The following is an 11,419-nucleotide window of genomic DNA, read 5'->3' on the forward strand; positions in this document are numbered from 1 at the left end:
TATATATATATATATATATATGTCCAAGAAATGGCAAAACAATGCAAACTTCAATGGATGACTTGTATCACATTCCACCAGAATGAGCACTGTCAAAGTCTTTCCATCGTTCAAAAGGCTTTAATGTGTTATCTGTGCTTTACTTGGTCTAATAACATTGTGTGTTCTTGTAAAATTCAGAAAAGTGTCCACAGATACAGCTCTGGAAAAAATGAACAGATCACTTCTCTGAAATCCATTGAAAACCTCACAGTTATTCCACCAAATACTGATTTCATTAGTATTGTTGTTTCTAAATGCACATGAACTTGTTTTCTTTGAATTATTTGAGGTCTGAAAGAGCTGCATCTTTTTCATGATTTTGACCATTTCTCATGTCTGCAAATAAATACAAAATTCTTACTTGGAATTTCAAAGACATGTCAGTAGTTCATAGAATAAAATAACAATGTTCAATTTACTCAAACATTTACCTATGAAAAGTAAAATCAAGAGAAACTGATCATTTTAAGTGATCTCTTCATTTGTACCCAATGATTTACTTTTTAAACTCAAACCAAATAATATAAATGTTGCATACAAATTTTAAACATTTCTCTTTAGTATTTTTTGTGAATTATGCAATTGGAAATTATTTTGGAATACTTCCAACATGTATTTTCAAAAAGAAAAAACACTTTTTTGTACATGTACTGTTTTTTCTTAGTTTCCCTTTTTATTTTTTCCCAGATACAAATAGTTGATAAAGAAAAAAAAAAAACATTCATATTCAAATTTCTACTTGGACCCATAACTGTCATGCGTATGGATTAGAAACTTACTTGCTCCAGGTTTGCCTATTGGGCTTGCAGCTCTGGACCACTCATAGTCATCATCCAGCCACTGGTTCACCAATTTCTGCTTCACGTCTTTCTTTCTGCAGAAACAGAATTTAAGCAAAATACTGAGAATGTGTATCTGTTCTTAGATTATTGCTGAGCTGAAAATCAGCTTGGAATTAGAGTAATATTAGTGCCTCTAATCTTTAACCATTAACATTACTACACTTATATCCTCATTCTATTGCTCGGTCATACATGTTCTCAAATTAGTCAACATGGAAGCTACTGGAATACATTTCAGTTTTCTATCTACTGTAAGACCATCTAGGTGTTAGTAGCTAAATAAGGACGACTTTAACAAACTAACAGAAACAAATCTCTTGCTAAGGCATCATTTTCTGTGTCCAGCATACACTGCTACAGGAGAGTGAACAACCAGTGTTTCATTCTCTGTACAACCAGTTACAGCAAGAAGCACTCAGTGAAAAAATACTGAGTGCTTAAAGATTAGTAGAATGATAGTGTGTGATCATTGTCAACATATTCTTGATTTTATCTGCTATTGGCCATGAATTACTCTTCAACGGTCCCTTCCATCCCAGCCTCCCTCAGTATTCATAGTTGGTGACTTTAGTTTTCCATGTGAATTAGTCCTCTCTACCATAAGGGGATAACACTACATCACTACACTATGTCTGTTTTAAAGTTCTGCTTTTAATGTGCTGTAAAATGTATCATTCATGAATACATTAAAGGCAAAGCACTTAGTCATTTTCCCTTTTTGTTAGTAGGATCATGTTTTGTAACAAAAAAACATATCACAGCTTACTTACTGTGTGTGTTTGCGTTTGTTGACAACAGCATATGCAACCAGGGTTACCACAGCAACCAGCAGGGCAGCAAGGGTCACACTTAGCCCTGCATAAAACGGAACTTTCTGTATGGGGAGGTTACAATTCTCTCCCAAGTACCAGTTGTCGTTCACTTTGTCACATCTAAGGAAGGAATAAATCAAAACGCAATTAAAGACAAACAACAAAGTGTAGTGAATAATGTAATTAAATATTAATTTAAATATTAATAGAAAAATTGTATTGGGATGCTAAAAACTAAATCATATAACAACCTGTTCACTAAAAGTTGTTTTTCCTTCGTTTTATTTAGTACTTTAGCAGGAATGTTTGACTGATCTTTTACATGAACCAAGTCAGTGTGATCGACTGTGATGCACTGAACTGGAACATAGGAAGGTGTCTTCAATTAAACATTTTAAAGTTAAATAAACTGCAGTGAGGACTGAAGAACTGCTCAGTTCTTAGAAGACTGTCTACTTTGACCTTCATACTGTATCTCTCTCATCATTTGGAAATATAGATTAAGTTTGACTAATAAGACTGTGAAATCAGTATAATCTAATAAGCTGCAGTTTTTCTGAGTTACAGCTCTTGATCTCTATAGCAACAGATATGCTAGAATTGGAAAAGTGAAAAGTTGATATTGTTTGTTAGGTAAAATAAACACATCAACGTACATGCAGATCTCTCCCAACCCTTTGAAGATGTTGCAGGTCCCCTTATTATGGCAGTCTATAGTGTCATTATGAGCTTGGTCACATCTGTTTCTACAAACGATCGTGTCATTGACTGAAGGATAAGGACTGAAGTATTCAGCTATACCCGTGTCCCGCAGTGTTTCCATACATATACCTACAGAAAAAAGACAGAAGGTTTTAGTAAGATCATGCCAACTTAATCCATCCAACTCCTTTCAGAGACCATGAGAGTACCTCCCACAATAAGAGGGTGAGAGACAAGATGAACCAGGGATACACAGGTTGCTACTCCATCACACACACACAAGGCAGGGCACAACGAGGCAGCCGCAGACTTACACACAGTGAATTGAAATGGACATTTATCTGAACACTCATTCATGTCTGGCTCTGGGGTTAAACCAGAGTAGCAGAGAAAACTCACATACAGTAAGCATGAGGAGAACAGACAAACTCCAAACAGAAAGATCCCAGCCAGAGACCAAGGCCAGAATCCAGTTTTAGACCAGTTGATCCATTGGTGCAATAATTCATGCTTGCAGCTAAATGTTTCAAAAGTAAGATATACTGATGGATTTTTGAAGAAGACAGCCTTTGACTATGACTGTACCAACATTTATCAGTGGTAAATGATAGAGACTGTTAGCCAGTATGGACTCCATTCCAGGCAACAGGCTAGCTTTAAGGCTAACCATCTGCAAGAAGGCCAAGCTGAGACTTTATTAATGAAAACAAATAGTTTATCAACCTCATAAGAATGCTTCATTTTTATTTTATTGAATCTGTCATAACTTTTGTGATGGTGTACTAGCTGTTAACCTATGCATGGCAAACAAAAAGAGGTTGATGAACATATAGTTAAGGTCAGTACAAAGAAAGTGGGAGGTGTTTAAAAACCTTTATTGGTTCTTCAGAACAAGAAACACTAAGAGGGAAAGATTCATCCTGAAAGACCCTTGGAATCATCTGCAGAGTTCAGACTACTACCATCAAGAAAGAGGTTTACGTATGCCCAGAGGCCAAGATCAAATCAGTACATGAGGTCTTTTATTTTCATGTACTGAGAATAAAAGAAAACCAACTGGTCATTTCAAAACCTGCTGAGTTTTGAAATGATTCCAGATGAATCGCGCCATTGGAGTCCTGATGTACTTTTGTGAATATGAGTTTGTTTTTTGTTTCTCTCTCTGGAATGGGACTGTTGCTGTGTGAGGATTTTGTAGACTGTTTTAGGTGAATTACCCCTCGACAACTTATATCAATTTATTTAATCTTAATGGGAAACATTTAAAAATAGTTTAAAAATCCAAGTCAAACGACTAATTAAACTCTAATGTAATTAACAATGCTTTCTGGAATACTCATCCATACAGTTTGGGTGATTGTAGATAAATTTGTGAATCAGAAACATATTGAGATGCATGTTACAAAACAGCCTGTGTTCAATAGTTGCTGCACAATTATTTGCCAATACTAATGTACAAAAAGTGATGATGACCTCTTGGAGTAAAATCTCACATGCATGTGGTTAAAGACGTGAACGTAAAAACAGGCTGCTGATTACTGAACTAGAGGCAAAAACCATTTTATTGGTATTTTCACTCCATATGTTATAAAAAGGTTGTTTGGTAACATCCAGATTTGAACTAATAAAGTTTGTCTTGTTCACTTAATGCTATGTTCCCTCAAGTCCTAAATCTCTTTATGCATTGTACTTTTCTACTTTCTGCTTCTCCTCAGTGATCTCCATCCTCTTTTTCTTTTCTGACTCCTATATTTGTTGAAAAAAGTGGAACTTAGTCGCTGTGTTTCTACAGTGCTTATACCTGATTGCTGTGTTGTAAAGAAACTTCTTACAACTGAGCTGGTTCAGAGGTGGATCATTTGGAAAGTCAGGGCTTTGAAAAATATATTTTCTATCTAGAGAAGATAAATGTGTGTAGGATGTTGCAGTTTTTTGGTTTTTGTTGTCCAAATGTAGGCTGAACTTTGCTCGCGGAGCGAAACCTTTTACTAATTGTCCAATACTTTTTATTATGTGCAAATGATCACACAAACTGTAAACACATCCATCAGTTGATGAAACATAAAAGCTTAATTTAAAATACACCAATAAGACATGAGAACCTGTCTTAACTTTATTGATAATGTGCAGATACTCATAAAAGCACAAAAACTTTCTGCTTAATATTTATTACAAGATTTTAGTAATTTAATAACATTTAGAAATATTCACAATTCACATTTGTTTTGGTGAAAGAACAAATCTGACACATTCCTTAAAGCTCATTTTCCCCTGAAACGTGACTTACTCCACTAACCCTTTTTGTGTACTAACCCAATCCATTGCTCACTCATACATTATTATTATTTGATAATATTATCTTTACTTGTTTTTACACAAGTAAAACTATGTTTTATGTGCTTAAACACTTACCTTTCTTGTCTACGGATGTTTTCTTGAATGTGGTGTCTGAAATATTATCATAACCTAATAATCAAAGGAGAAAGAAAACAGTAATTTGATCTCCACAGAAAAATTAAGCATCACTGAGGATTTGAGTTGTGATTTCTTTAAGAATGATTTTTTATATTACCTTCCACTTCTGTAAGTATTTCTCCAACCTTTTCAAAGCTCTGATTATATTGAGCTTCATGGTTGCCATTATTAACTTCCAGAATCACATCATGTGCGACATTTACACTGAGGGAGACAAATTTTTCTGAATTAGTTAAAATTATGACATTAATCCTAATCTTAAAAACAGGTACAACTGTTCTGTATATGAAATGCACTTTTTTTCTCAATGTTATTGTGTTTGAGACCAACTAAATATTGTGAATGTTATAAGCTTTCAAATATCAGACAATGTCAGCTGCTGCTCCTCAGATGTGGTGTACCGCAAGGTTTTGTTTTAGTCCTGTCATATTTCTCTTGTAGCTGGGTCCACTTTCTAAAAGTGAAATGAAAGTTGAATCATTCCATTTTTATGTAGATGACATTCAAGTCTGCCTTTCCATAAAAAGCCATCCATCCCATTCAGCAGAGAATCTACTGCAGTATTTGGACAGAGCAGAAATTTCTGTATGTAAACAACAGAAAGACAGAAGTTTATTTGGTAAATTCAACCTGCTGACAGGAAGTGCCAGTGTTGATGGATCGTTGGACTCGTTTGGCTGTATATCCATTAGGAATCTTGGGGCCAATCTTTGATTCAGATTTGAAATAAGTCACTGCAGTAATCTAGCTTTTATCATCAGAGCCTTTCTAGTAAGATCCAGAATTATTTTCCCCAAAATGCCTTTGAGATGGAGATGGTTATTAATACTTTTATTACTTCTAGGCTGAACTATCGCAACTCTCTCTACCTGGATTAACCAGTCTCTTTTTCATAATCTACAGCTTATTAAAGCGCCGCAGTCTCTTAATGTGGATAAGGCAGAAAGAACATTTTGCCCCATTGTATTGAATTTCCCCCACTGACTGCCTTTTTTTTTTTTTTTTAGAATTGATAAGATCTTATTAGTTTGAAATGTTTAAATGGTTTGGCACCTCTTTATCTTTCTGAGGTTTTACATGAACAGAAGAGCTCTACCAACAACCGACTCTTCCTAGGACTCAGCTTGTTACCAGGGGAGACGGAGCTTTTTCAGCAGCAGACCTTCTATGTCTGCGATGTCTGGTGGAGCTTTGAATGAATTCAGTTCTGTCAAGGCAGTGGTTGATGGAGTAGGACCCAAATGCACAAGCATCATGGGCCAAGGCAAGTTCCTGGTATAACGATGTAAGGAAGAAGCCGGCTGCTGTGGTTTGACCAAGATGAAGTCAACTACCACGTCTGGAAAGGAAAGTCTTTAGTGTACTTGAAAACTACCGCTATCCTGGGAAGTGAGTTAGCAGCTGGAGTTAATGCACAAGAAGCTACAGGGATAGCCCGTGATGTCATTCAGATTAGTGGCAATCATATGCAGATGTTCTGGATGGAAGAACAATCAGACATATGATTTGCACCAATGATTTTACTTATTAAATATATTGCAGAACTAATATGGAATTAACTGAATAGCTCACTTGAAGATTCACTTGTAGGAACTTTACCCTCACCTTCATTCTGAGACCACTCAGCCCTCCTCTGTTAATTGGTCAGAGAGTTTTATTTATACTTAACTGGGCAGCTGTTACATTTCAAGCATGTGATCTGCAGTGTCACTCTTTTTATTGATTTTCCACTGAGTACTGTGGTGAATCAGTGTATCTGGACTCAACTCATAATGACTTTTCACTCTGAACAAGGCCTAATCAAGGTTTAGATACTCAGAGTTCATTTTATTGATTGATATCAGTTGTTCCAGTAACTAAGAACTTGCTTGCTTGGTGAAGCCAACAATGAGTTCATGGAGGTACTCTGAGTTTGTTAAACTTCTATTTTTCAATATTTCCATTGAAAAATAATGTATTTCAACAGAAAAATAGAGGTTTTGTTTTGTTTCTTTTTCAGAAGTATTCATAGAAAATATTTTCTTTTTCCCTAAATCTTTTCATTTATTTATGCTTGTCTGTAGAAGGAGGTTTTTTTTAGGCAGATTCTATTTAGCATTGTTTTGTTCACTCAACAAAAAGGTTTTCACTTTTTGCTTTGGAAAAAAAACAAGTACACTTATTTACTTGTCTGTGCTTTCTTTAAAGTTGAATGCCTTTGCTTTGACTTCTCTTATCTGAAATAAAGATAAAGAAAGAAAGAAATTAGTCAGCTATGAGGTTCACACTTGGGTTTATTATTTATTATTAGTTTGTAGAGTGTTTAAACTGCTTTACCTCCTCTGCAGTGTGATCAAATGTTGAAGCAGGACCTGTGCGGCTAAGAGAAGCAAAGACAAAAATCTTGTCAAATATGACTTTGCAATTTAAAAAGAGTGGTAACACTTTATTTGAAGGGGTGTGCATAAGACTGACATGACACTGTCATAAACATGACATAACACCTGTCATGAACATGAAGAAGTCTTTATGAATGTTTATGACAGTTGTCATGAAGTGTCATTCGGTAAATAATGACACTTTTAATGCAAAGCTGCTCTAAAAGTTGCATTAAAAATCCATTAAAAGTGCTAACTTTGCATGATTTTGTAAATTATGATAATTTAATGCAAAGTTGACATTTTTAATGGACTTTTAATGCAACTTTTAGAGCAACTTTGCATTAAAAGTGTCATTATTTACTGAATGACACTTCATGACAACTGTCATAAACATTCATAAAGACTTCTTCATGTTCATGACAGGTGTTATGTCATGTTCATGACAGGTGTTATGTCATGTTTATGACAGTGTCATGTCAGTCTTATGCACATCCCTTCAAATAAAGTGTTACCAAAGAGGTTTTATACAGTTTGTTGCTTAAAATCACATTACTAAAATATTCCTTTTGGAATGACCATATCTTGACAATAACATTATAAGCAAATAAAATATACTATTAATGGCTTGTTTACCTTAACTTGGTCACAATAACATCTTTGAAAAATGGAACGTCTTTGTATCTTGGTTTCATCTGAAAAGGAAAACACAGTAATAACAGCTACTGAACAAATAATTCCACTTGTATATACATTTTAGTTTTAATTTCATGAGTGCCAGCCTGTGTTTAGGTTACTTTGCTGCCACAATAATTATCAAATATTTATGAATATCAAAGACTCTAGGAATTACAGAAATTACAGCTCTGAAAAGTGTGTATCACTACACATTTATAGGTTTGTTTCTATGGAAGTACTGGTGGAAAAGTGAAGAGATTTTTTTTTCCCCAACAACCCATTTTCTAAGTTTGACCAAAGTTTTTTCTTGTTATGCTACTTTTACTGCAAGTTCAAAAACCATTCTAGATTAAAAGGAGGAAGTGAAGATAGTGGAACATGTTTACATGGAACTGTAACATTTTTGGTGTGATTAGGGTGACCATGTTTTCCACAGTAGGGAACACCTGACCCAGTCCTGAAATGCTTAAATCATACTCTTCTTACGTAAAGCAGACTTTTAATAGCATTTTTAAAGTGTGCCTTCTATAAGTATTTGGAAAGAATAGCAAAAGGGGATCTATTATGCAAAATTCACATTTTCCTTGTTTTTGTCCTTGCTTTTGAGACTCATCTACTTCTAAAAACAGCTCAAACACTAATCCACCTGTTTTTTGGCAATAAGTTAATGTTTTTTGGGGACTTGAAAACAAGCCGTTTCAAAAGTCTCTTGATTGTTGGGTCACACTGCATCGTTACCTAGCAACCCCAACCTAGTCCAGTTCATCACCAAGAAAACCAAGCAAAGCTCCAGCATATTTTGTCAGCTGGTTTTACCGCTACAATGGCTACTGGAAAAGAGAAGTAATTTGTTGTTGACTAAAACCACTGCTGCATTCTCATTAGTTGTGCAGGAGAAGATGTATGGCTGTATAATTGTGCATCTGTTTGCTGCCATTTTCACATGCAAGTTCAACATTGACTTAGGGGGCGTGGCCAACAGCTTAGTTAGATTTAAAGTGACAACGGCTCTAAAACGGATCGTTCTGAAAGGAGATCAAAATAGGCAGAACTGAGCAAACTGAAATGTCATTATCTAAAAATCATTTTGTGCAAATAAGAAGTAAACATGTTTTGTATAACCCATAGACCTACTCTAACCTGACAGCAAGCAGGTCACCTAACTGACTTCAGTTAACAAGTACAAAAATATTAGAAATAATTAGTGAGGATGTGATGTCACTTTGCACAGCCTGTTTATATTTTTTGTGTCCCCGTATGAAATCTTAGCCGCGTTTGTCACACAGTCTTGAAGCTCATATCCCAGCTGTACGCACAATGAACTCTGCTGCCATTTTTCTTCACACCAGACGGTGTGAAGGAAATTGTTTTTTTCTGTTTCATCCGTACAACTACACTAGAGCTTTTCAAACATCAGAAACAGGGCTGCAGCGCAGCTTGCACCGTCTGTTCCATCTATGAACAAATAAAAACCAGTCAATATCCAGCAGTTCAGAAGAAATCACATGCATGCATTGCACCAGGCAATTTAAATAAGCCCACTGGTGCCCTGAAAAACAATGAAAACCTGGACATTTTCATCCACCACAGAAAGCCTCTCAGATGACCTGAACAGAACGTACAAAGTGGACATGTCTGGGGAAAAGAGGACGTTTTGTCACCCAAGTTTACACGTCTCCAGTGATTGGAGTCTCTGACACCAGGACTTTTTGAAACTAGTTCTGAGAGTGAAACTTTTCAGGGACACCCTGAAAAGGATCCCTGAAAATATATGAAATACTGACGAGTTAATGTGAAATACTCCATAGCACACATACACAGCTGCTGAGTTTCTTCTACGAATGCACAGACAGATAACAACAAAAAAATGGCAGATAGTAATGTGCTATGCGTGTGCAATTTGATTTGTTCAGCTTAACACAGCTTCTAATATTGAATATATATTCCATATGTGTTAGATGAGCATGAGGTTCGTTGGAGACAGGTTACTGTTTATGTCTCATTTAGATAACAGTAACTAAAACTAAAGGCCCACCTCAAAACTTTAATTTGAGGGGGAAACTAAAGGTCAAAAACTCATGCACATTTAAATGACATGCTCTATCTAGTGCCCTAAGACAATAACTAAAGTAAATTCAAGGTGCCCATGCGGTCTTGTCCAAATGTGGACCTTTTCCCCCATCAACATTGCTTTTTATGGTATTGCAGTTGTATTTATCTGCACTTGTGTCTGTGTGAGAGGAGGCCAAAATGTGATTTTGTTCTTATTATGATAATAATGGCATTAAATATTAAATATTGAACCACCAAACCTTTAGAATTTAAATAAATTAAATGTCTTTTTTTTTTTTTAAATCAAATTAGCAATTAGCATTTGACAGTGATTTATAGACTATAGATGTAGGGTTTAATAATGTCTTCTTAGGGTAAAATGTAGGACTGAGCAATAAATATTTGCTTAAACTTGGTGCTTGTGCTGTTACGGTTGGAAAAATTGTGACTTTTTTAATGGACTGCATAGTGACACAGTTGGTAGCGCTGTTGCCTTGCAGTAAAGATGCCCTGGGTTTGAATCCCAGGACATCTGAATTGGTGTTACATAAAAATAAAATAAATGTAATTAATTTTTCTGTTTAGTGTGCTACGCTCTGTGCTACATTAAGATTAAAGCTCAGATTGTGACTGAATTATAAAAATTTCTTGGAAAGTGCCTCAAGTCGACATTGTTAATTGGCGCTATGAAAATAAACTGAATTAAATATGATTAAATCATCAGACTGAGAGGTATTATAAATGATTATATGCAGATACTTATTTTTGCAGACTAGATTATTAACAAAACATTTAGAAATAACACTCTAAAGACAAAAGGATGTGGATAAATTTACCATATTCAGAAAATTTTCAACAAATTCGTTGTATTCATTTGTTGATGGGTTGTCATACTCTGGAATGTAAACTTTCATGACCACCACATTAATGATCACTGACTGATTAAATGCACCTGGAAAGACAAAAGAATAAATAAATAAATAAATAAATTCATTAAAAGTTACAGGGATCTAACATGAGAGTGAAATCTATGATTGAGAGGAATAAAACTTAATTATAGAAAATTAACTATACCTGGCTTTACTGGTACCGCATTTTGACAATTATCACCGGAAAACCCAAGGACACATATGCAGATTTTTCCATTATAAGTACCACCATTGTGACATGTCACAGTAGTTGGTATTGAAGGTGTTGTTACAGAACCAGGTGGAGATGTTGGATCAACTGGGCCAGAGGTCACTGAACCAGGTGGAGAGGTCGGACCAACCGGGCCAGAGGTTATTGAGGTTATTGAACCAGGTGGAGACGTTGGTTTAGCAGTGCCAGACGTTACTGAACCAGTTGGAGAGGTTGGTTCAACTGTGGTTGGTTCAACAGTGCCAGACGTTACTGAACCAGTTGGAGAGGTTGGTTCAACTGTGGTTGGTTCAACAATGCCAGACTTTACTGAACCAGT

At 35.5% G+C, this 11,419-nt stretch overlaps 1 protein-coding gene across 1 annotated transcript; it reads right to left on the reverse strand.

Annotated features, from left to right (window-relative positions):
* Positions 1-777: 777 nt before the first annotated feature.
* On the reverse strand, positions 778-3,371 carry LOC107838112 (mucin-12-like). Its single transcript, XM_016679521.1, has 3 exons — positions 2,353-3,371; positions 1,655-1,816; positions 778-916 (listed from the first exon to the last, which is right to left on the reverse strand). Exons 1-3 carry the CDS (start codon positions 2,517-2,519, stop codon positions 778-780), a joined length of 468 nt encoding a protein of 155 aa, XP_016535007.1. The 5' UTR covers positions 2,520-3,371.
* Between the last annotated feature and the right edge of the window lie 8,048 nt (positions 3,372-11,419).

The sequence above is a fragment of the Poecilia formosa genome, unplaced genomic scaffold (assembly GCF_000485575.1).
Source record: "Poecilia formosa unplaced genomic scaffold, Poecilia_formosa-5.1.2 Scaffold214, whole genome shotgun sequence".
Taxonomy (NCBI): Eukaryota; Metazoa; Chordata; class Actinopteri; order Cyprinodontiformes; family Poeciliidae; genus Poecilia; species Poecilia formosa.